The sequence below is a fragment of the Callithrix jacchus genome, chromosome 3 (assembly GCF_049354715.1).
Source record: "Callithrix jacchus isolate 240 chromosome 3, calJac240_pri, whole genome shotgun sequence".
NCBI classification, from domain to species: domain Eukaryota; kingdom Metazoa; phylum Chordata; class Mammalia; order Primates; family Cebidae; genus Callithrix; species Callithrix jacchus.
This window is the reverse complement of record NC_133504.1, coordinates 123108429-123135134: the sequence shown is the minus strand read 5'-3', so window position 1 is coordinate 123135134 and position 26706 is coordinate 123108429. Positions and strand designations below refer to the sequence as shown.

The 26706-nt window shown below is 41.4% G+C and overlaps 1 protein-coding gene across 1 annotated transcript in view; it reads left to right on the top strand.

Annotated features, from left to right (window-relative positions):
* PARM1 (prostate androgen-regulated mucin-like protein 1) overlaps nt 1-26706 on the top strand; it is a 114414-nt gene that overhangs the window by 65735 nt on the left and 21973 nt on the right. The window contains exon 2 of the mRNA XM_008993176.5: nt 11680-12405. Within this exon, the coding sequence (XP_008991424.1) occupies nt 11680-12405 (726 nt within the window). The remainder of the gene's footprint in view (nt 1-11679; nt 12406-26706) is intronic.

Genomic DNA, 26706 nt, shown 5'->3' with positions numbered 1-26706 from the left:
CCTGATGGGAAAAACCATAAATAATCAGGGGCGCTGGATCTCATAGATGAGAAGCAGCTTACCTAAAGACCCACAAAGCCAGATGGAGACTTCAGAGCTCCAAACTATGCCTCAGTACATCCAGCCTGGTACACTCACGGGAGCAACCAACGTCATTCTCATTTAGATGTCTGTAGAGGACAATGACCCTCAGATTCTAAGAACTACATCCCAACACTAAGTTTTAAAAGCTGCTGTTTAGAAGACGGTTTAGGAGGCAGAAAAAGAGCTGAAGGGCAGACATCGTAATTAGTGAAAACCTTACATTGGTGCATTACTTAATTACTTCCCAATCCCTTCCTTTCAGCATGCTTGACAAAACAGACCATCTGTCCTCAAAATACATGAGGGGTAAATAGGGCCAAATTGCAACATTCAGTGGAAAGGTTATGTGAAATATATTAACAAAACAAATGTATATGTATTCCAGTATTCTTTCCTCCATGTAATTTACATACCTGGGTTCCCTGCACAAAGCAGGCACTCTACATATAGTTGCCGAATTGAACTTCAACAAATAGAAGTCTAATAGAATATTTAAAAAGTAAACAAAGCAATGCATAAAATAAATAGCATAATAGGATACCATTCTAGTAAGTGTGTGCTCTCTTATGCCTCACAGCACTGATAAAGGCAGGCCAACTTTTCTTAAAGCAAGGTATGGGTCCCCAATTGTTGTTGAATGCTGTTTCTTCTGCTTCTTTGGCCTCCTGGAGCCATGCAGCCTGATGCATGTCATATCATGACTCATTTTTAAAACTGCCCCAGAAATTTCTGAACTTTTTTTTTAATAAGGTGGAAAAATACAAACAACACTTATCTGGGATTGTGTCTTTTTTTCCCGGGTGCATCTGTGGGTGTGTGTGGCAGCTTGGCTTTCCTGGGCATCAGCTTGGAGAGTACCTCTGGGACACTGATGGTTCCAGCTGCCTCTTGCTTTGTTGAAGGATGTGGGAAGCACTCCATTCCTGAGGCTCACAGCTGATGCCATGAGGAGTAATCATCTCCCTCTGATAGTGGCTGCAAAGCACTTTTAGAAAATCATTATCAGATTACAAGAGGTGAGAGCCTTTGGGCCCAGCTTCCAATTAGACAGAGGTTAACATAACAGCCTCATATTTATGGAGCTGTTTGTGTCAGGCATTGTGATTAGCTCTTTACATGGCCTATCATTTATTTATATTGCAAGTAACTTAATGCCTTAGCTCACAAGGTATATAGTGTTTATTTAACAGGACGTCAGGAGATAGGCATCCTAGGCCTGGCTTGGTGGATCAGCAATATCATCAAGGAGAAAGGCTCTTTCTGCCTTTCACTCTCATCATTCTTAGTGGGTTTACTGGCATCCTTGGCTTCACAAGATGGCTGCCACTGTGCTAGACACAGTTGCATTAAAGACAGGAAGGAGGAGGAAAGAATAGTCCCCAAAAGAGTTCCCTGTTCTTATATATTGCTTTTGTAAAGAGGCAAACACTTTTCCAGATATCTCACAGCATATGTTCCATCAATCTCATTTCACAGAACTGGGGCACATAGACACCCTTAGTTACAAAGAATGCAACAAAGAGAGCATGTAGCTTGGAAATGGATCAGGAGTGACTATTGGATTAGCCAAGCAATAGTGTCTGCCTTAGGTGGATTATTTATTTAATTCTTAAAATATCCCTTTGAGTGGAGATATTGTTATTTCATGTTGGTAGATGAGGAAGCAGAATAATTAATGAACTTGTCCACAATCACAAAGCTAATAAGTGGTTTTAACCATTGCAGGTATCTGTATGGCTTGGTGGTTAAGAGGGCAAGAGATAATTGAAGGTGTATGACTGCTCAATCCAACATATACTCCTTTCTAGTTGTGTAGCTTGGGATGTTATCTAACTTCTTTGTGCCTCAGCCTGCTCTTATAAGATGGAGATACACTACTTCCAATAGGTTTACTGTTAAGATTCAGTGACTTATTACTTGTAAAATACCCAGAATATTGCACGTAATAAGCATTAGAAAAGAGTTACTAAGAAGCCATGACACAAGCAGCTTTGTTTGTAATAATCCTGAGCTGAAAACAGCCTAAATGCTCATCATTAATAGAATGGGAAAAAATTGAGGTATATTCATATGATCAAGTACAATTTATCAATGATAAAAGATGAGTTAGTAATACACATAGCAACACAGGTGAGTCTCACAGTGAGTGAAAGAATTGAGACAAAAGAGAATACATTGTACAATTCCATTTATGTGAAGTTCAGAGACAGACAAAACTAATCTATTGTGTTAAAAGTCACAATGTTTCATCAGAATAAGAGTTATCTTTGGAGAATTAAGTGTTGAGAGGACATGAAGGGGGTGTTCTGGGGTGCCGAAAAAGTTATGTGTCTTGATGATAATGGTGGTAGCACAGGTATATGCATGTAAAAATTCATTGTTTTATACAATTAAGATGTGTGCATTTTACTGCATGCAAGTTATATCTCATTTTTAATAGTAAATAAAAATAAAGAAAAGAAACCATGAAGTATACCCATTCATGCTAACTGGCATCTTCAGTGAAAACTCTTAGAAGAAAATGGTGGCAAGGAGAAAAGAAAGGGTCACATCAATATTATAGATTATCTGCCTTCTCTCAGAAAGCCTCTGGTGCCCTCTCCCCCATCAGAGGAAACACCCTCTAAGTTTGAGCCATTTTCCCAGTTATGGAGATATGTTTACACTGGAGCCATCTTTCCTCCCTTCCCTGCTCCCCAGATATCAGCAATGAACCTTGGCAGTAAAGCCAACGTGAATACAAAGCCTGATACATTTCATGAACATTATCCTGTAATCAGTCAAATTGCCTACTGATTCACCAAAAATAAGGCCAGGATACATTAGCCTGGGATGCCCCTAGAACTGTCCCTTCAAAGGCAGAGTACAATGGAGCTGTCCACTTAAAGGGCTCCAGCTCTCTGGGGAACAAGGAGTCATGGATAGTGCTATTAGCTGATGATGGCACATCTTAATTTGTAAGTTACATAGTTAGGAATGCTCTGTGTGGGCCTCTATGTATACTCTTGCCCTGGGTCCCACAAATGTTGGGACCGGACCTATGGAAGGAAAGAACCAGAGAACCTGATGTTGTCCTTCAGAAAATCCCCTTCCTATTCCCCACCACCCATGCCCATATCCACCTTCAACCACAAAGTGATGTAAGAGTATCACTGCCCTCCTACATTGTCTCTCTTTCTTTCCATGGCCCTACCCTGAGAAACTCCAATACGGGGCATTTGGGATTTCAGACATTCGTTGGCATCCTTGCTCAACTTGGCCTCCTCCTGGTGTGCCCACCACAGTCCCTCCCAACCTAGAAGCAGTAAGTTTAAGGGGATCATTGGACTGACAAAGACAGATGTTGCTTCTAAGGAAAAAAAGAAAGAAAAATGGTATTTTTCTACCAGGAAGTACAGCATTCTTCACAAATGTTATTCTTTCATTAGAATTCACAGCACCCGCTGGGAGCCTGCTGATATCATTAGTACTGATTTTATGGATGGAGAAATTGAGTCATTCACCAGGTCTGCAGGTTGTGATTTGGTGGCTGGAAAAGAGAAGCTCTTTCCTCTTTTTGGATTGAATTATATCTCTTTTCCATAAGCATAATACTCAGGAGAATATGGCTTTTCTACTTCAAACAAGTATCTTCTTAGACACAGTTTGATGGCTTTGGGGCATACACATTCTGTCTTGACATATGATAGCTTTCAAATTCCATATGGTTGGACCACACTCTAATTAGAAATGATTTTGCAGATGTTAGATGAGCCTTCTGGAGCATTGGGTGCCCTCAGCAGACCCCACCAAAGAAACATAGGAAACTTGGTAGGTATGAAACTTATTCCAAGTCCCAAAGAATGTGGCTCAACCTAAAACACACTAAAGCCTAGCTTTGAAATGTAAATAAATAGTTATCATTTTCTTTTCTATTTCTTTTTTTTTTTTTTTTTTTTTGAGACGGAGTTTTGCTGTTGTTACCCAGGCTGGAGTGCAATGGCACAATCTCGGCTCACTGCAACCTCCGCCTCCTGGGTTCAGGCAATTCTTCTGCCTCAGCCTCCTGAGTAGCTGGGATTACAGGCACGTGCCACCATGCCCAGCTAATTTTTCTTATTTTTAGTAGAGACGGGGTTTCACCATGTTGACCAGGATGGTCTCGATCTCTTGACCTCATGATCCACCTGCCTTGGCCTCCCAAAGTGCTGGGATTACAGGCTTGAGCCACCATGCCCGACCAATAGTTATCGTTTTAACATTCTCTCTCTCTCCTAAATACCTGCTGAAATTCAATCCATTCAATGTAAAGACGTTAAAATTAGCCTCTGTTTGGCCCAACTGATAGGTGGTCACCAAGAGCTGATGACATACTTCTAGATGATGCATAAAAAAGGAAATCCCTGCAGTCTCCAAAGTAGAAACAAGCAAACAAAACCCACAAAAGTCAGTCTGGAGGCCCATCCACAATTTCATGTTAATTGGTCATTTTCATGGAGCTTACAGACAAATCAAAGGGAGGGTACATTTCTGCTAGCATGAGTCAGCATATAAGCCAGGGAACATTTCTGTTTTCAAAGGGTAGAAAATCCATGTTTTTACTCAATGAACATTTATTGAGCACTTTCTCTGTGCCAGGCACTAAGACACAAAGAACAAGTTTAGTTTTTATTATTAGGGCTCCCAGCCTGAATGCATACAAGCGTGGAGAAAGACTGTGGCTCAATATAATATGTGCTGTCATTAGAGTCTCTGAAGTGAGATGGCTGCACACAGGCGGAAGGATCTATCAAGTTGGAGAATATTTCATAGAGAAGGTAAGGCTCTGGATTTCTCAGAGCTTGGATGGCAAGACATGAGACATGGAGAGCAGAGTCAGAGTAGAAAGGGCTGCGGTGCAAAGGCAGGGTGAGAGATGGCCATGGGATACTTTGGGAGATCACTGTGATTCAGACTGACAAGACCGCAGTGCTCATGAGAGGTAAACTAGAGTGACTATGAAAGGTGGCATGTCTTGTGCCAAGGAGTTCAGGTTTTATCCCAAGGACAGGAGGAAGTCTGTGATCAGATTAAAGGGAAGGGGAAGGATTCATACAGTCTGATAACTTTCAAGAAGTCATTCTAGTTGCCAACACTAGGGAATTTACTAGGGATAATAGAAGCAAACTAGTTATTGATTGCCTCGCAAACATGGAGCCCAGACTTCAAACACACCCTTACATTTCCCAATTCAATACCATAGAATCATTAAAAAGCTGTTGGTTAAAAGTTAAATGGTTTTGCATTCAAGCTTCAGCTGTACCATGTACTAGCAGGGTGACCTTAGGGAAGTCAGTGAGCTTTTCTGAGCCTCTGTTTTATCATCTGTGAAACCAAGATAACACTGATGCCTACGTCGCAGAGGTTTTATTTCAATTAAATGAGATGTTGCATGTGAAGTGCTCAGTACACTTGTTAATATATATGTTAAACAGCCCCTCTGGCCTTTTCAGGAGCTCACTATGGTGGCTGAAACAGGTGGAGAAACTGGTAGTAATTCTCAGCCCAAAGACCTTCAGCAGCTGTGGGGCCTCTGCCAGGTGACCACAGGCATAGCTCCCAGCTGACTTGGCAGCAGCAGTAAAGGGCTTGACTGCATTTTGATCAAGTTTCACCAAATTTGCCAAAGCTTTGTCACATGTTTTCTCACGTGCTTGACAAGCTGAGAGCAGGGAAAGACATGGCCAGGGGCAGAAAAAAGGAATAGGTGAGCAACACAGAAAATCAGACTGTCTGAGACTCTGCCACTGGCCCAGGTTACTGCTCATGGAATCCAGGGAAAGCTGACAGAGTTCACAGCACTCACTGCCCATACTCCCAACACCCAGTCAGGTCAGGAGGCACAGAGGGCAGATTCTCTACCCTATAATGCCTTTAACTCCTCTCAGAACTGTAAGAACTCACCAGCATGTCCCAGCAATCAGCCCCATATTCCTTCTAGCAGGTCTAGAAACTGAGGACCAAGCCAAACACTAGCTCTTTTAAATATCAAAGAGATGTAAAGTATAATAGTGGCCTCCCCATAGAGGACAGTACACATGGAAACAAATAATTTTCTATCCAACCAAGAATCTGTTTTTCTTCAGAGCAACAATCTGTCAGCTATTCTTGCAACAAAATAGCTTGAACCCGACCAAACTTCAGGTACCACTGCTATTTGTAAACTTACAAGTAGGAATAGAATGAATTGGCCATCAGGCTTTTAGACTGCACATGAAGGCTAAGTCTAAGAGATGGCCTTCCCTGAATCTGTCCCTCTCAGGTCTGTGGGCCTATTACTGCCCAAGCAGGGCACACCATCTCTGGCAATGTCACTGTGTTTTGAAACAATGCTTATTCACCTCTACTGAGAAATTAATGGATTCGGGTTCTTCATTCTATTTTCTCAAGGAAATACTAATTATTTTCTTCAAAGGAAAGTGGCTGTGCTTTGGGTGGGAAGGTATATGAAGGCATGACTTTTTTTTTTTAACTTCTTTAGCTGCCCAGCCTCACATGGGCTCATCGCATTCTCTATAATAGTGGTTGCTAAAGTAAGTCCCACCAGCCTTTTTGAGGCTGGGAAACAGGGTATTAGTTGGGGTCACAGTGCAGGAGTTCTAGTTCTGATTCCGTCCCTGCACAGTTCTTTCCAGGAAGACACTATCCAATTTGTCCTCTTAGTATAAAGTCAGCTACACCACTTCCCCTGTCTGTGTCTGCTCCCTCATTTATCAAATGAAGGGTTATACTCACCTGTTATTTAGGCCCTTTCTAGCTCCAAAATTTCCTTGAAATCCTGAGAAAGTGTACATTCATACTGTTTTGACTTAAGCAGTTTGGTATTCCTGCAGAGACACAAGTTCTACAGTGATTCTGAATGTTGAAACTTTAGCCCCCAATGTGATGGCATTTGAGGATGGAGTCTCTATGTGGTAATTAGAGTTAGATGAGATCATGTGGCTGGGGCCCTTATGATGGGATTAGTGCCTTTATAAGAAGGGACATGAAGGAACTTGCTCTCTGTCTTCACTCAGGTGCCATGTGAGGAAAGGTCATGTGAGGACACAGATAGAAGGTGATCATCTGCAAGCCAGAAGGCAGGCCCTCACCAGAAACTGAATCAGACAGCACTTTGATCTTGAGCTTCCCAGCCTTTACAACTGTCAAAAATAAATTTCTGTTGTTATGGCAACCTGAGCAGACTAAGACAGCAAGCATTCTCTAGGATACTCATGGTGCCTTAGCCTTGGCTATCTTTGTGTTGGAAAAAGACCCACCCTCAGGAGTCAGGGTATTATGGAATGTACCATCAAATAAGGCAAAGTGGAGGCTTCCAAAGCCTCGTTCAAATGAAGATAACCAAGATTGTCACACAATTTCATGCATTGTTAGTTTGATAGGAGCAGAAATTGCCGAACTTGACTATAAAAGTTCTTTAAATAAGTACACAGTAGATAGCTATGGGAAATGAATGACCACTTCCAATCCTCTTTAGAGTCAGGGAGGGTAGGAATTATAAAAGTGTATTAGTAAGCTTAAACAGGAAAATAGATATTTCCAGCAACAAATCCAATTCCCAGAGCTTGTCATTTTCAGCACTATAATGATTTCCATGGTATAGCTTTTAGCTCCACTGGAAATGACAATGCAAGTGTCACTCTGAACATCAAATATCGTAAGTGGCATCTTGTGCATTCTTATTCTTTCAGGAGCAATTCAAATGTCATCTCTTCTATGACTTTTCTAAATGTCATCCGAAAATGACATTTGTATATTTTTACATTCCATGGTATCGGTACAGAATTTATTAATCTTTCCTCAGGGTTCTCATTACAACTTGGTTTTACTTTTATATAGCACTTAGCCATCATATTACTGGAAGCTGAGTATGAGCTCTCTGAGGGAATAGCTCAATAAATGCTTGAATGAATGAATGAGTTGGTTCTCTTTGTAGATGACTGATTCCTCATTTATCGCAGGCTTCCAAAGACTCTTTGACTCAAATAACAGACTGAGGCTCTCTACCTCCATATGCCCATCTATTATATCATCTATTATATGATGCTATGAATGGTAAATGGTCTCATTTATTTGTCCTTAGAATCTTCAATCAGCCATGACAGCTGCCAGGATGCAAAGCAGTAAGCTCCAAAGGTCATAGATAAGATTCCATGTTTTAAAATTTGTCCCAACTGTTGTTTTGTCCGTATTTCAAAGATTTCTTGATCTGTATTCATCCGAAAACTGTTGACAGTTCACAGCTGCCAAAAGACCACCATAACAGCATAGAATAGCATGTGGCCTAAGTTGGGATGTCTGTCCTCTTCTCTATCAGGAAATCAACTCTCCTGAAATTTATTGTCTTGATGAACTTCTTTTAAACAAAATAAGGCCAGTTATTTTGAAGATAATCCAAATGTTAAATTCAGAATAAACTCTAGCACAGCCTTCCATCAGCTCCTGAATCTGCTGAGTGGCAAATGACAATGTAAGCAGATTTTATCTTAGTACCTGAATGTTTCCCTTTTGATCTTTTCTCCCTTCCTCTGACTGGCATCTAGGCCATGTTCTATTCCTTTTGAATATTGATTATGGTTGGCTTTTACCTATGTGATGCTGTCAAGGAAATATCCTTAGGGCACATAGAGTTAAATAGTTGAAGACTTCCCTAGACGTCAGTCATAGGCATATGTCATGTTGGAATGAAAATGAGTAAATCTGATCTTTAAGCAAGAATCTTGCCCTCAAATAATACCAGGTAGGCAGCTCTCCCTGGGGAAGCCATAGATGTGGCCATAACTAAAGTGACATGTGGAAAAGAGTAGAGAGATGTTGGAGTGCTGTTGAATAAGGTTCTTGGGTTAATTCATTTTTCCACTCTACCTTCACTTCTCCCACAAGTCCATATTGAGCATTTACTGTGACTTAATGCTGTCCTAAACTCAGGGTAAACAGCAATGAGTAAAACCAGGTCACTGTGCCCTCACTGAGCTTCTGGTGGAAGAGAGAGACAATAAGTAAGTGAATAACTAAATATGTAATTTCAGGAAAACACTCTGGAATTGTAAAAAACAAAAATGAACAAAGAGTATGGCATTTACTCAAAAAATTAAGAAAAAAATTACCATATGATTCAGTAATTCCACTTCTGGTAATATGCCCAAAAGAACTGACAGCAAGGACTCAAACAGGTATTTGTGCACCCACGTCCATGGCAGCAATTTTCACAGTAACCCAAAGATGGAAACAGCCCAAGTATCTATCAATGGATGAATAGATAAACAAAATGTGATACATACATACAGTGGAATATTATCCAGCCCTAAAAAGGAAGTAAATTCTGCCAGATGCTATCACATGGATGAAACTCAAAGTCACTATTCTAAGTGAAATAAGCCAGTTATAAAAGGACAAATATTGTATCATTCCACTAATGTGAGGTACTTAGAGCAGTCTAATTCATAGAGACAGCAGAGTATAGAATGGTTGGTTGTTTTTTCACTATTCCCATGGGGAAATGGGAATTGTTTAATAGGCACAGAGTTTGAGTTTGGGAAAATGAAAAAGTCCTGGAGATAAGTAATGATGGTTGCACAACAATGTGCATATACTTACTGCCCCTGAACTGTACACTTCAAAGTGGTTGTAATAGTAAAGTGTTAGGCATGCTTTACCATAATAAATTCAAAAAAATTTTATATAAAATGGAAAAGGGGCTAGAGTAGAAGCGATTTAGTTAGACTTGTCTGAGAAGACTCCTTTGATAAGAGGTGACATTTCATTAGAGACCAAAGTGGTGACGAGAACATGAGACGACATAGAGAAGCAATTCTGGATTTTGTTCTAAGTACAACAGAACACCTTTGAAGGGTTTTGATCTGCAAAAGGACAGAGCTGATTTGCTTTTATAAAAGATCATGCTGGCTGCTAAGTGGAAAGCAGACTAAAAGGAAGGAAACCTGGGGACCAGAAGACCAATTAAGAGACTACTGCAGTTGTGTCAGGCAATCCTTCACATTGCTATGAAGGAATACCTGAGGCAGGGTAATTTATAATGAAAACAGATTTAATTGGCTTGTGGTTCTGCAGGCTGTACAAGCATAGAACCAACATCTATCTACTCAGCTTCTGATGATGCCCTCAGGGAGCTTTACTCATGGTAGAAGGGGAAGTGGGAGCAGGCATATCTCATGGTGAGAGTGGGAGCAAGACAAAGTATAGGCCGGAGGTGTCACATGCTTTCAAACTGCCAGATCCTGAGAGAACTCACTCACTACCATGAGGATAGCACCAAACCATGAGGGATCAGCCCCACGACCAAAACAGCACCCACCAGGCCCCACCTCCAACACTGCAGTTTACATCTCAACCTGAGATTTGGAGGGCACAACAAACAAATTAGCCGTCATCTAGGCTAATGACTATGATGGCTCAGGGGATGTTGAGATAATAGAGAGAGAGTGAAAAGTGGTTGAATAAGGATTACATTTGCAATGTAAACTCACCCTGACTCACTGATGGATTTGATGTGGATGTGAAGGAAAGAAATGCACGAAGGGTGACATATTGGTTTTAAACTGAGCAATTCAGTGAATGGGGCTCCCATCTCCTAAGATGCAAATGACTAGGGGAAATACTAGTCAAGGAATGACAAGGGGATATGGGGAGGCAATCAAGAGATGTCTTACCTAAAAAGTGAAACCATAAACCCCGTGTCCAGGAGAGTACTGGCACATAAAAGCCCTTTATTAAATAATCATCGAATGAGTCAGTGAATGAAACCAAATGTCCTCAGGGTAGTGCATAAATATAGGGAGGAAGAAAGGAAGAATGGAAACTAGCTCTAAATTTGACAACATCTGAAGGAGTGCATTTGGCAAATGATATGATGGTAAGGACCCAAGGCTAGAATTTCAGACAATTGGGTTCGAGTCTCAGAAAATATTTCCAAACCTCAGATTTCTCTTTCTAGGTTTTATTCCGGGACCTCTCCCTTTTTCTTCCTCCACAGGAAACGTGTTCACATATTTATTTGTCCCTGCCAGCAGACCCATAACCCTTATATCCCTGTGCATAAGTGCAAATGGATAGCCCTCAAGACAGGGAACATCCAATCAGTGAGCTCCTCAGCTGTGGGATGGAACGAGACTGAAGCCCCTCCTGCCAGTGACCACACTCACCACCAACCACTCTTTCTCCACCCGCCATGTCCACAAGCCCAGTGTTCCTACAGGAGCTGCTTGGCAGTCCAGACAAACTCCCATAAATCAGTTCCCCCAGAGGGTCTCACTCTCTGAGGACATGATTTTAACCAAGTTGGGGATAAGATTAGTTCATACCATACATTGGCTCATCTTGAACTGACCTACTAATTGCTCTTACTGAGTTTCAGGCAGGTTTCTACAGAGACTTGCAGAGCAATTGATAGGAAGAAAATCTGTTAAAAGTTGCCTTCACAACTGGGGAGGGCACAATGCAAAATAAGAAATACCTGTGAAAATGCTGTAAAATAGCTGTGGGGTAAGAGCCTTGCCTCTATTTCACATATTACTGTGTTTTCACATATTAACCACTTTTGTATTGGCTCTTCCACAGGATGGAGGGTACAGAGTCTGCCCACATCAGCTCTCTTGCCCATTTCTCTTCCGGCAAAAATTACACCACCGACCACCATCTGGACTAGCTCTCCAGAAAACACTGATGCAGACACTGCCTCCCCAACCAACGGCATTCACAGCAACTCGGAGTTCTCAGTTACAGCATCAACCCTGACATCTCTGCTTCCTAAGAACACTTCCACAGAGTCCACAGAAGAGATCACCAGCCCAGGTTCGAATTGGGAAGGCACAAACACAGACCCTTCACCTCCTGGGTTCTCATCAACAAGCAGTGAAGTCCACTTAACACCCACACCGGAAGAACACAGCTCGGGAACTCCTGAAGCAGGCATGGCGGCTACAGTGTCTCAGTCCCCTGCTGAGCCTCCCACACTCATCTCCCCTCAAGCTCCAGCCTCATCACCACCCTCATCCCCATCAACCTCACCACCTGAGGTTTTTTCTGCCTCCATCACTACCAACCACAGCTCCACTGTGACCAGCACCCAGCCCACCAGAGCTCCAACTGCACCAGAGTCCACGACAGAGGAGTCCAACTCTGACCACACACCCACTTCACATGCCACGCCTGAGCAAGTGCCCCAGGAGAAAACACCCCCAACAACTGTGTCGGGCCACGTGATGTGTGAGCTCATAGACTCAGAGACCACCACCACCTTTCCCAGGGTGATCATGCAGGAAGTAGAACATGCATTAAGTTCAGGTGAGACTCTATCCAGTCACTAGTTTTCTTTCTTCATGCACCTGTTAAGAATGCAGTTCAGTGAACCAAACACAATGAAATAAGTTCGAATTTTGGAGTGTAACACCTAAGTTTAATTATAATTCACAAGAATTTCCACAAGAGTGCAAACTTTATTTTTAGTCACTTAATTTCCACAAGTCACTGTGGCCAATTGTACTTTTAAGATTTGTTTTCACAAGTCATAGTGATGCTACAGGGAATGAAACTGCATGAGACCAGATAAAGGGATTAACAGCATGGCTTTGGTCAAGCCTCCTAGGTTTCAATTCTGGCTCCTGACCTTGGACAAGTTACTTAACCTCTCTGTGCCTTTATTTTTCCGCATCTGTAAAATGGAATAAAACAGGTTCTACTGTATACAGTTCTTGTGGAGATTAACTGAAATGACATAAAGCAATTAGAACAGTTCCTGGCAGGGAGTAAATGCTCAGAAAATGTCAGTTGTTATTATTATTCTGCTCATGTTTTAAAGTGGTGTTTCCCTTTTGGAAACCAGTCAAAGTAGAGTAGGAGTAGAGAAAACTTGATAAATTTTTATAGTCACTGATGTATTTCAAGGGAAAACAATAAATTTTATAAGATGTCACATTTGTTTATATTTTCCCAGTAATTCTATGAAGTTAGTATTATTTTTACCTTGGTTTATAATCTTGGAAATTATGGTGGAGAGAAATTGAGGGTTCTTTCTGAGGTCACCTGCATCTGACATTGATGTGAAGACAGTACAGTTTTAGAGTATTGAGCAGGAAGAGGCTTTCATGGGAGCATTTGGCCACTTAGCTGAGAAAGAGTGAGATGAGAACAGCCAGAAGTCAGAGGGGAAAATGGAGCTGCAGCCCTTCCCCTGGGTGGTCCTGTGAGAGATTTGGACTAAGAAGGTTATTTCCAGACAGAACCCTGCATGGCCAGTTGGGGTCCATGGAATGGCCATCACCAATGAGAGAATTATGTCTTTTAACAAACAATTGATATACATCCACCATGAATGGAAACTGTTTGACAGCAGAGGTGGGAAGAGATAGCACTAAGATTAATGAAGATGTGATTCCTCATGGAAGAGCTCACAATTTAGTAAGGGAAGAAGTCCCAAAGAATTGCATACTTGTATTTCAAAGGTCCAGTATATCATTTAGGAGCTCAACAAGAAAAAGAAAGACCTTAGACTGGAATAAAGGAACTATTGACAAAGGTCTGGCTGGGGAAGGGGAGAACCACAGGGAATCATGATAAGGGCTGATACAGGTCAGGCCTGGGAGGGAAGGAGGCAGTAGTAACCAGAAACCCACAGGAGAGGCCCAGCAGAGTTTACCACATCAACAGGAGCAGTGACTCTTGGCTGAGGGACAAAACAATCTCAAGGTTAACCTCTCTAGAGTGAAATGAATGAGTACTCTACCCTCCCTCTCACTGCTCCTCTGATATACGGTCAGAAACCAAGAACAAGGGGACCTGCTGGTGTGTTCCATGCAGGTTGGCCTCTTGGAGGGCTGGTCAGAAAGCCACAGGGAGAAGGGTGGAGAAGGATCTGCAAGGTGAAGGGAGAAAATCTGTGAACTCCTCTGTGTGGTCCGTCATCCCATTAGCTTCCTGTTGATACCTCCAGGCCAGCACTTCAACACTGAGCTTGGATGTGTATCTTCAGTCTGTCTCTAGCCCAACCCCTACACCCTAGGTTCCCAGCGTGAAGATAACATGTCTCGCATTGGTACCTGGAGCAGAGTGGGAGTTGACTTAAGACATGTGATATCTTAAGAACCATCTTCAACAAACCATCAAAATACAGTGACCCCACCTTTTTTCTTTCCTAGTTCACATCCTCACCACCACCTGTGTGTACAACTTTTTCAGTTTTTAACTGGCTTCCCTCTCTTCACTTTTTCTCCCCTTCAGGATACCTTAGACATAGCAGCTTGATTTTCCTGAGGACAAAATCTGAGCTTACCATGCATGAATCTCTTAAGTGACACATCTCCTTCTAGAAGTACCCTACTTTTTTGGGTTGGATTATGCAGGACAGTTCTGTTCTAATATCTTGGCTTGTGTTTTAGTCTCTCTGTCTTGATTTCCTCAACTCTAGGCCAGCACGGTCAGGGGCCCCAAATTGATGGCAGTTGGCTCATAAACCTTGAAGTTCATGGGAATATTGCACACAGCAGAAACTCAGAATAAATAAGGAAAGTAAGGGAAGAAGTCCCAAAGAATTGTACATTTTTACTTCAAAGGTCCAGTATATCATTGAGGAGCTCAACAAGAAAAAGAGAGACACTCAGACTGGGATAAAGTAACAGAATGCTTAAATGACTAGAGAAGAGACGTGTGGCAGGTTAGAGGGACATCACTGACCAGTGCACACTTCACAGAGCAAAGAGTATTTATCCTTATGATCTACTAAATCAAAAAATATTTAGAAGACCCTCTTCTTCCTGCAAAGAAGTACGAGACCTATCCTTTGAGATTTTATGTTTCAAGTAGAAAGAAAGGATACTGGACAAGTAACTCTTAACATCAGTACTTAGTTTCTAATATGAGAATGGACCCTGATAAGCAGAAGGATCTTTGGGACAATGTGATAGAAACTGCTCACTTCAAAGGTGAAGAAACTGTGTTCCAGAAGTTTGAAGTGCCTCACCCAAGGTCACACGGCTCAGTGACAGCACTGGGCCCTGTGCCCAGGGCCCAGATCCCTAAGCCACAGTCAAGTCCTCTCTCACCACTCTGAATTGCTGCACTGCTCCTCTATTAGGAGTGGACCTAGCAGCATTCTGTAGGTCTGTGCTTCAGGTTACTGTTTTGAAATGCTCTTGTTTAGAGATTCTTTATGCTGCCTTTAGTAGTGGCAGGAATAACACCACATTTTGCATAGCATTTTGTCTTATTCTATGTGGGCTCACGTAGGATGTTTCTATTAATCCAAGGATTCATCCACTCAACAAATGTCTAAACATAGTCACCAATGAAGAATTCTGAAACAAGGTGAACATTATGGGAGTTAAATTTGACTAGAGACGTTAAGGAAGGGCTCCATGATAGAGAGAGCAGGGAGCTGAGTTGCAGGAAATAAAGGAAATTTGGGCCAAAAGAGAGATGAAGGGGATATGGGCAAAGGGAGTTTCAGGTGCTCATTTACAAAGGCAAGAAACCAAGAGCACAATAATTAATGCTGGACACACTTGCAGTCAGAATCTACCCAGAAATTGTAAGCACTTAAACTGCTCTTGAATAATCCAGTGCTCTCCACAGTGCCATGTCTAATGGTAAATTCTTAGACCTTTTTTTCTCTTTATCATTTCAACTTTTATTTTAGATCAGTGGGTACATGTGCAGGTTTGTTACGTGGGTATATTATGTAACATTGAGGTTTGGGGTGCAATTGACCCCATCACCCAGGTAGTGAGCACAGTACCCAATTAGTAGTTTTTCAGCCCTTCCTCCATTCTGCCTCCTGCTCTTGTATGCTCTGGTGCTTAGACCTGGTTTGACCTGACCTGCATGCCAGCAGCCTCTGACTCAGATGATCACTGCCCTCACTTATTCTATGTGGGTTAAAGCACTGTCTCCGCTCGACATTCAGGATGTGCTTCTTCACTACCTTCTGTCTCTGCTGCCTCGCTTCACTTCCTCATTTTCCTTCACTATCCAGGTCAAGCACCCCAGGTGTTGTCTGCCCTCCTCTCTCCCTGAATCTCTCCACTCTCACTCCTGAGTGGACGTCTCATGACTTTCAGCATGCTGATAACATGGAGATGTAACATTCTCCTCCTGTTTTGCTTCACTGAACTATAGACGTGTATAGCCAGCTGTCAGCCAACTAATCATTTCCACTGGGTGGCTCATAGGCATCTCACACTTAATAGGTCTAAGGTGAATTACTGATTTCCTCAACTCTCAGCCTGTGCTCCTTGATCATTTCCTGTCTTCTTTCAATTCTTCAGGCCAAAACCCTTAAAGCAATCCTAGACTCCTTTCTTTCTCACTTACTCTATAGTCCATGAGATCCGGGCTGATCACCTCTCACCCCTCTGTCATCTTTCACATGTGTCACTTTCATATTTCTGAACTGACCTCACTACTCACCACAGCCTTGTCAGGCAGAACTTTTCAAAACTTGGAACAGACTCTGCTGTTCATTTGCATTCACATTCCAATCACTCCCCACTCTGAATCAGAGTAAAAGCCAAAGTCTCTACCACGCCTACAAAGCTCAGCAGGATCTGAACCTCAGGGCCTTTACCCTCACCTTTTCCACTGTCACCCTCAGACACACTGGCACTGTTACTGCTACTTGAACATACTGAAAAACACTCCTGTCTTGGGGCTTTTACACTTAACGTCCCCCCTGCCTAAAACATTATCCCTCCACATCTTTAATGCCTCCATCCTTTTCATCAGTCAGGATTCTGTTTACCTGTCACCTCAGCAAAGCCTTTACCCACTCATCCATCTGAAATAGTAACCCCCATCACTACTGATCCCTTTCCCTACTTTATTTTTCTTTTTATCACTTAACCATTTTCTGACATCATCTGATTTATGTGATAAGTTAGTGTCTGTTTTCTGCTACTAGACAGAGTCAGTATCTGTTTTCATGCCACCATGAAAGCAAGGACCTTGTTTGCCAAGAGGAAGGTGTGGGCTGTGCCCCCAACCCCTAGAACAGAGCCCAACACATGACAGACCTTCAATAACATTTGTTGAATACATGAATAAAAGAGCCAATCAACCAATATTAGAGAGGTTATGAGATCTCCCTGAACTTTGATCTTATCAGTAAAATGGGATGGGGTAGTATTCACATGATGGGGTTATTGGAAGTTTCAGATAAGATAATAAATTTACAGCATACCGCTATTGACCAATAGCTCAATCAATGGCTATACTTACTACTTTACTATTATTTACTATTATTACTAGTCTGCTGGTGTTATCATTGTTATTATATTTATCATATTGAAGAATGCCCACCTTCTTCAACAAATGTTTATTGAGCTTCTACTACAAGCCAGGAATCTGGCTAAATAGTAGGGATGTAGCCATAAGTAATACAGTCATTTCACTCATGGACGGCACAACGTAGCGTGCACATGGCGCATGGCATAGCTAGTAACGTTGGGTGGGTCCCAGTCTACATGGAGGAGACATTGCAGAGGTAGGAAGGAAGACTTCAGGACAAGCATTAGAGAACCCTAGTGAGCAGCCTAAGACAATTGGTTATACTTTCCAGACCATTTATAGGCACTAAAGGCTTTTGATCCGGGGCAAAACATATTGAGAATTATACTTTAAAAGTATTTAACTGGTGGGAATATGTATGGCAAGTTGCAAGGAGTTCAGAATTGGAACAATGCATGCCAGTTTATAACTGTTTTCTGATTTGTCATTATCATGCACTCATAGGAGGCATGTCACTTACCAACTTCAACTGAAAAGGCTCTTTGTTGTAAACTGAATATAAAAGAAGCAGTCGCTCAGGTTCCTTTGGCTTTTCATACTATGATAATTGTTTATTACAATTATCATTTACAGAAGACATGAGGTTCATGTTCGTATGAGGCATACTGAGAATACGTATGTTCCAAGAATTGGGCTAGTGACTGACACAGGTGGCCCTTATCTGATCCTCAGAATGTTCCAGTGATGTAAGCTCAGCAGTATCTGTTTTACAGGTGACAAAACAAGTCCAGATAGACTGAGTGACTGACTCAAGTTGCCACTTGAGTGACTAGAGCAGGATTCAAATCCAGTTCTCCTGACTGACCCTAAGCCAAATGTTCCTTTCACCATCCCCATCCTACCTGAATTAGTAGAAACACAGCGTCCGGGGAGAACTGATAGGCTTCAGCGTTACCATAGAAATGAGCTAGATAGGCTAGTTGCCAGATGTTGCCAACTGGGTCCCAGGGGTGGAGCTGCTCAGTGGGAGGAGAAGCAGATGGTCATAGCAGCCATCTGAAATTGGCTCTGCAGAAGAAGAGTTTGGATTGATTTATATTTTTTAGCTTTTGTTTGGCTTTTAAAGGAAGAGAGAAAGATGCGATGTGTTAAATTTGGGTTATTTTGTTTTATTAAATCAGAGCTCTTCAAGGATGAAAACTATGACTATAGTGTGTTTTTGACTCCCTGAACAAAACTGAATGGTGCTGTGAACAATTTGGTGCTCAGTACATGCTTGAGGGATTAACTAACATCGCAAAACAAGTGATATTCAAAACATCATCAGTTCTTGCACATGCAAACTTTAAAATTATAGTCAGTATGCTTGTTGCAAAGTGGATATTCTCTTTTGTCTGCAAAATCCACATGTCTGCTGGTCTTACACTATCCTATTCTTTTCATTATAAAGAGAAGCTCACACAACAGTGAAAATTGGTAAAGTCCATTTAACTTTAAATTGCTGATCCAAACCCCAGTATTTATTCAATATGAACTATGCCAATAAATACATTTAAATAAAGGGCACTAAGGAGGCACAGAAATCCAGGCATCTCTGCAAGGGACTTTCAGCTCTGTGAGACACCCATAAACCTTATATTTGAAAAAAGAATTAACTTATAGAAAAGATGAAACAATAATTTTAAAAGTACACCTAGAAAATTTCAGAAGTGAAAAAAAATGTATATTGTAGTAAGTTAATGACTATCATCTTTAAATAACATATTAAAAATAGGTTAAAGGGGAAAATAATTATTTAATTAAAAAAAACCACAGGTGTGAGAAGACCTTGTTAAAGAATGGTAAACACTTCCTGGTCAAATTCCTTTGGAATGCCCAGAATGTATCAGAAAGCAATAATCCTAACAAGCATGGCACCTTAGGCTTAGCTTTACAAATATTAGATCATTGTACATGCCCAGGCCTGGTCCTCTTGCAGTGAGTGCCACCACCATCTTTTCACTTCTCTCTCTCCCACTCCCTGGCTCCATTCTGTCACTGAGTACTATTGATTTTGAACTCTTGGTAGCTCTTAAATGCATCCACTTCTCTTTATTCTTAACTCAGAGTTCCCATAATCCCCCTGCAATAGCATCCCAACTGCCCCTCATTTCCTCTCCTGCACCCCTCCTTCCTACTCCCTGTTGTCCACACAGCAGCCAGAGCAACAATTAAACACAAATCTGATCAAGTCTCACATAACCTTAGTACCACCACCATATCAGCCCCTAGGGGCACTCCACTGCTTTTAAGGTAAAGTCCACACACCTGCACCTTATGTGGGCCCCACTTGTCACCCCAGTGTCATCCCACACCCCTCCCCTCACTCTTTGTACCACCCACACTGGCTGCCTCTGAGTTCTATGAACTTCTTTGTCTCCCTCTTGACTTAAGGCTTTAACTCACTCAGATGCTACCTGGGACTTTCTCACAACCCATCACTTCACCTGGTTAATTCCAGCTCATTCCTCAGGTCTCAGCTCAGGCATTGCCTGGACACAAGGTCTCTTATGGAGCACCCTGTCCAGTGTTGACCTCCTAGTCACAAAGTGTCACAAGTCAATTGCATCTCCAGAGCATGTGATTATAAATTTTTCAGTTTGGCTCTTTGTTCATTTCCTTCGCTGCTTTTAAAGTACCTGAGGGCAAGTCCTTGTCTATTTTGGCTCTTAAATATATTCCCAGCACCTAACAGTGTCTGGCTCAGTGTAGGTGTTCAATAAATGTGCAATAAATGAATCAATCAATGAATTTTGGTGACAATGTCAAACTTTAGATAGTAAATTCGCATATTGTATTGGCCTCATTAATCCTGAGCTTTGAAATGAGAATGAAGAAAAATTGAACATCCTCACTGTGCCTGCAGAGACATCCCCTCGGATGCCTTTAAGCAGGGTAGACGTCTAAAGGACTTTCTGCTGCCCACCCCACCTCTCTTCTCACCATTCTGACTCCCTTCTTTGGCTTTTCATGGACTCCAGGGCTGCCATCGCTATGGGTTGTTATAAACTCTAACTCACATTTTTTTATTTTGAGCCAAATTCTTTTTTTTTTCTTCTTTCCAACTTTTATTTCAGGTTTGGAGGGTACATGTGCAGGTCTGTTACATGGGTAAATTGTGTGTCATGCGGGTTTGTCACTCAGATTATTTTGTTACTGAGGTAATAAGCATAGTACCCTATAGTAAATTTTTTTATCCTCACCCTTCAACCTCAAGTAGGTCCCTGTGTCTGTTGTTTCCTTCTTTGTGTCTATGTAAACACAAGTTTTTCCTTCCATTCCTAAGTCAGAACATTCCAAGTCAGAACATGCAGTATTTTGTTTTCTTTTCCGGCATTAATTTGCTTAGGCTAATGGTCTCCAGCTCCATCCATGCTGCCACAAAGGACAGCATTTCATTCTTTTCATGGCAGAATAGTAAGCCATGGTGTACGTACACCACATTTTCTTTGTCTAATCCACCACTGATGGGCATTAAGTTGATTCCATGTCTTTGCTATTGCGAATAGTGCTGTGATGAATATATATGTGCAGGTGTTTTCGTGGTAGAACTATTTATATTCCTTTGGGTATATACTCAATAATAAGATTACTGGGTCAAATGGTAATTCTGTTTCAAGCTCTTTGAGAAATCTCCAAACTGCTTTCCATGGTGGCTAAACTAATTTGAATTCCCACCAGCAATGTATAAACATTCCCTTTTCTCTGCAACCTTGCCAGCATCTATCTTTAACTCTTTAATAATAGCCATTCTGACTGGTGTGAGATGGTATCCCATTGTGTGATTTGCATTTCTCTAATGATTAGTGGTGTTGAGCCCTTTTTCATATGCTGGTTGTTTGCCTATTCTTTAAACTTAGTTTAAATCTCAAAGTTTGCTAAAGCCAGGTAAACTCCCCTAACAGGCTCCAACTGTCAGATTTTATTTTAAGGAAAAATTATTCTGAATTACTGTTTCTACTTCTTATATTTCTCCTTTAGCTCACTTTTACTACCTAAATCTTAATATAGTTTTGAAATATTTCCAAAATGTTTTTTGAGATATATATGTCAATGTAATAAAATCAGCTATTTACTATCTATTTAGGTTGCCATGTAGTAGCAATAGAACTGTATCACATATTTTAATTGTTCCATTGTCACCTTTTATTACATTTGGAGAGTTTTTGTCTTTATGGAGTAATCTTCTTTTTCTGTTTAAAATGCTTTCACTAATCGCATATGATGAAAGTGGCTGTGGAAGTGCTTCACTGAGAAAGTGGCATTTAACTTATAAACACAGTTGATATCATTAATATGCCAGGGTATGGATATGCTTGATTCCATATCCCGACTGAACCTTCACTCTAATATTCCAACTCAGAAAAGCATGTCTTTTTAGTTACAAAATAATTTGGCAGGGAAATGAGAATGGATTAACACCCTCCCACCATGTTTATCAGAAAAGGTTCTAAAAATCCCATTTCAGAGCCTCAAGTCAGGAATATTGCATTAGACAAGCATATAATGGATGTTAAATTAGTATAGCCCTCAGCATGCTATTTTCCCCCTCAGGTCCTAGGAGAGAAAAATATTGGCCAAAAAGAGATGATATTTTATTTAACAGTTTAATGCTTTTATTGTTAGACTCATGGCCTTCAAGGGGTAGACCAGAGGCTCAAAGATGAAAGCAAATTTATGTTAAAATTATAAAATCTGGGCCATCAAAAACACTTTGCCATATTTCCATGTGAAGAAATCATGGAGCCATTTCAAAGACAGGCTCTAGGAAGGCAAGAATGTTAGTAACAGCACAAGCTTTGGCATCAGACTGCCTGGTTCAAATCCCACCGGTGCTATTTGCTAAATGGGAGAATTAAGCAAGTTTATTTATCACAGGTGTTTCATTTTCCTCATCTACATGATGAGGGTATTATAGTACTGTACCTGTTTTACAGGATTCTTAGGGTGAAATGAGACAAGCATATAAAGTCTCTTACATAGTTAGCACTACATAAATGTTAGCTATTATTATTACAGTTGGGTCCTTAATTCTCAGCGTGGATACCAACCAGCAGGAGTTTTGACTCTTCTAGACTTTGATTTTCTTAACTTGAAGAATTAGAATGTTTGTAAAAACACTTTAAGATTCCAAAAGGGATTATTACTGTGAATATTAGGTAATAAACGTTCACTTAAGTGCCTGCCTACAGCATAATACAGAAAAGCACAATCCAAAAAGTGTGAAGGAGAAAAATAGCTAGGTTCACATTTGAAACAATAACAGTTTCAGAAAACTTGGAAAATTCAAAGTGGTAAAGAGTTCAAAACAACCGAAGATTTCTAGCTGGGAGAAAAGCAGTCTTAAGGTGTTGGGGGAAACAAAAGCTGAACTGCAGGATTTAGCCTGGGTCCCATCTGCCCCAAAGGATGGACAATTGAGACCTAGAAGTTGTACTCTTCCCTTGACTTGCATCCAAGTTTGGAAATTAATTTTCTTTCCAATGTTTTTTAACTCCAACACTTTGTGGGAGAAATTAACACTTGGTAAATACAGTATTCAAAAGCAGGTTCCTGCATGGCCTTACTGATTAATGACATGGGGCAAAGCTAAATTTAGCTAGTGGTTCTTAGGAGATCCCTGAGTCCCTGGGACTATAGTGATTACACTGATGTCACTGCCCTTGGCCAAGGTGTCAGGATAGGTAACCTGAAACTATGACTCTCTGTTCCCTGCCCATATTCTGTGATTAAAAAAAGATAAACTTGCACACTGCTTGGCGAAGGACATATGCCAACTTTTCTCATTTATTTTTCTCTTTATTTGTTTTTGTTGTTGTTGAGTTTTTGTTGTTGTTGTTTCTTTTTTTTTTTTGAGACTGAGTTTCGCTCTCATCACCCAGGCTGGGGTGCAATGGCACGATCTTGGCTGACTGCAAACTCCGCCTCCCGAGTTCAAGTGATTCTCCTGCCTCAGCCTCCTGAATAGCTGGACTCACAGGCACCTGCCACCACGCCCAGCTAATTACTGTATTTTTAGTACAGACAGGGTTTCACCATGTTGGCCAGGCTGGTCTCAAACTCCTGACCTCAGGTGATCCATCTGTCTCAGCTTCCAAAAGTGCTGGAATTACAGGCATGAGTCACTGCTCCCAGCCCCTTTAGTATTATTTTATCCATGGTCATGCCTCATTTTCATCAATGAAATACTGAAGAGATAGATGAGAGGGTAACGACAACAGCAACAACAAAAAAGCCTTTCTCTCTCTCACTGTTCATGGAGATGCTGGCACCTCCTGAGCAAGACAGTGGCCTGCTTTTGCAGTCCACATTCACCCCTCTAAGCATCATTCACAGAGATGACTTAGGAGATGAGATTCCCCAGCCTGGCCTCTGATGTTCCTCATTCCCAGCACACTCCTTTTGATCTGGGGAGCACCATTAGGCCAACTGAATGAGGGGATTGATCCCAAACACTGAGCTGGAGTTGCTGTGTGTTAATCAGTTGTTCTAAGATGGAAGATGCCGCTTTGCTATGAGAAAAGTCAATGAAGAATATCTTTCATTAGTCTTAGAAAACCAGGATAGTTCACATCGCAGGTGTCAAAAGGAAGCTGAGACTGAACAACCTAAACATGTAGTTAAAATAAATTCCAAGTGGAAAAGAGGCTACATTCATGTGGGAAAAGACTTTAATTCTAAGTGAAATGGAGAAACTTGAAAACCATGGTAACCAAGAACTGTGCCGACATGTGTGGCTGGTTTGCATTAATTGCAAACTTGTGCTCCCCAGGTACAAGTACAGCTGAGTGCCCCCATGAGAGAAAAATGAAGGGAGAGGAAACAAGCACTGGGCTTGTGCAAGTGTTTCATTATCTCAACCAAGATTAATATTTCTAGCATACATTTTTAACTACAAGCTTTAGGTAGGTAACATCCTTTTAGATAAAAGTGAAGCCAGTCTCTAAGCCAGGTCTTCTGATTCCATGAAGTGGAATCATAGAGATGTGGAGATCCTGCCCCATAATTTGAATCCCAATTCTGCCCACTAAGTACTTTTTAGATAAGAATATAAACATGAGGTTAAACATTCCTGCTATGATAATGCTTGGCTAATTTTGATAAGTTAATCTCTGCTACTCTGTGTAAACAAATGACTAGTAACTTAGTTATTTAGAAATTTTGAGAGAGGAGTAATGGGGAAAAGGACTAATATTTATTTTACAAAGACAAGCTTAGGTTGTGTTAATAAGAACGCTTCTGTATACTTTCATGCAAGCTATTTTCCTTATAAAGAAGCTTTCTTTTTGCATCATAACTACTAATAAAGTTCAGTGTTTTTTTTAATAGCTATACTTTAGAAGAAATCAGAGGTATTCTGTGAATCAACTTACTTTTGGCCTAGACAAAGAATGAAGTATAATGTGGTATACATACCTGACTTTAAGAGGCTTTCAGTCTAGAGGGTAGACGGAACATGTTCTCGTAGTTGGTATTATAGTGTATTTCATACAGTATGTATAATATGCGTGACCACCCACAGCTACACATGGCAGTATCACTTATATACTAAAGTAAATTTACTAAATTGTGCCATACAAAATAAAAGAGCAAATGTCTAGAAAAAGAGGACTCAAGATAGTGACTGTCACTGGGGATGAGTTCCAAGAGAAGGTTGGACTTGAGAAGGTTTTTGTGTAAAAGGTACATCCTCCTTCCCAAAGAAGGGACTTCCATGGTCCCTGCACCCCAAACTATCAAGCCCAAACACCATGATCTCCGGCTTTCAGAGTTCTTATGATTTGGTCCTGAGTACTCAACCATTTATATGATCTCTATTATTTTCCATTACACCCTCTTATATAGCCTGTGGTCCTCGTTTTGTCACTTGGTCAGTCCTGCAGGATGTTTGGATTCATCCCATCATGTCCTAATATTTACATTTTGGATACAATTTGAGTCTTCTAGTCCAGAAAGTGAAGGCACTGGCTGCTACAAAGATCTCAACAGTCACCTTTGTTCATGCTGATTTACAAAGCATTTCATCTCATTTGATCCTCCCAGTAGCCTTATGAAGTGGAAAGGACAGGGATTAGCCCATTTTATAGATAAGAACATCAGTCAAGGTGCTGTATGTTCAAGCCCAGTGCCAACCCTTCAAGCCCATAAATGTTGGGTGTCTGCTGTCCTCCAAGGTGGTTCCCACCTTGATCCTCCATTGCTGTCTGTCCAAGTCCTGCTCATCCATCAGAGAACAGCTTCATTCCCACCTCTTCCGAAGACTGCTCCAGACTCTAGAGGCCCACCCACCTCAGTTACACGCAGAAATACAGAGGCCAGCACTCCTCACCTCTCTTACCTCCCTGCCTGTCTATCCATCCAATCCTGTACACCCCAGTGTGCTTCCCAAGGTCTGACACCTGTCTCCCACGTGAAACCTCAGGGCCCTGGCCTATTGAGTCTCTACACCCCACACTCTCCTGGCTTAAGGTAAGCCCAAGGAGTTCATTCAGGAGAGGCTTGTGGGGCAGATTTGGGGTAAGAGGGAGGAGACAAGATGTGCTTCCCCTGGCATGGGGTAGAATGGAAAGAATGGGTGTGAAATCCAAACAGACAAGGCAAAAGAGACTCTCAATAATGGTAAAATTAGGATCTGCCTAGGTTTCAGTGTCTAAGAACTAAGTTTTCTTTTTTCACTTTCTCTCCTTCATCTCACAGCCTTTACCCCACTCCCACTACCACCCCCCAGAAGCAAACTGCAGTTCCACGTACCCTGGGTTATTTAACACACTGAAATGAATAGCATTTGGCAGCATTCTGAGCGGTTATTTTGCACCACAACATACACTAGAAACCAGTGACCTGAACTATCTAAGGTTGCTGTTCTATAACTGTTGTCTGATTCTAACTAGCCCTCTTCCCAGTTAATGTGAATTATTGAGCTTCGATCTTCCTTCACCAGTATGTACAAGAGGACCCAAGCTGTCACACAGCCTGAGTTAGGCCCTGATTCCTGGACAGCTAACAGAAAGCAGACAGAGGATGTACCAGAGCCATAGGTTTTATTTAAAAACAGTCAAGGATTTAGTACTACAGCCCAGGGTGGCAGGAGAGCATAGTGGGTAACACATGGAATCTGGAACCTGTGCTTGTATCCCAGTTCTTCTACTTATCAGTGCTGTGGCTTTGGGTCCTTAGCATCTCTGTGACTCTGTTTCCCCATCCGTAAAATGGAGATAAGAATACTTTATGGAGTTCTCATGAGGATTAAATGAATTGAAATAAGTGAAGTTCATAGGACAGTCCCTGGCACAGAGTAAGTAACAGGAAAATGTTAGTTGCTATTATTTT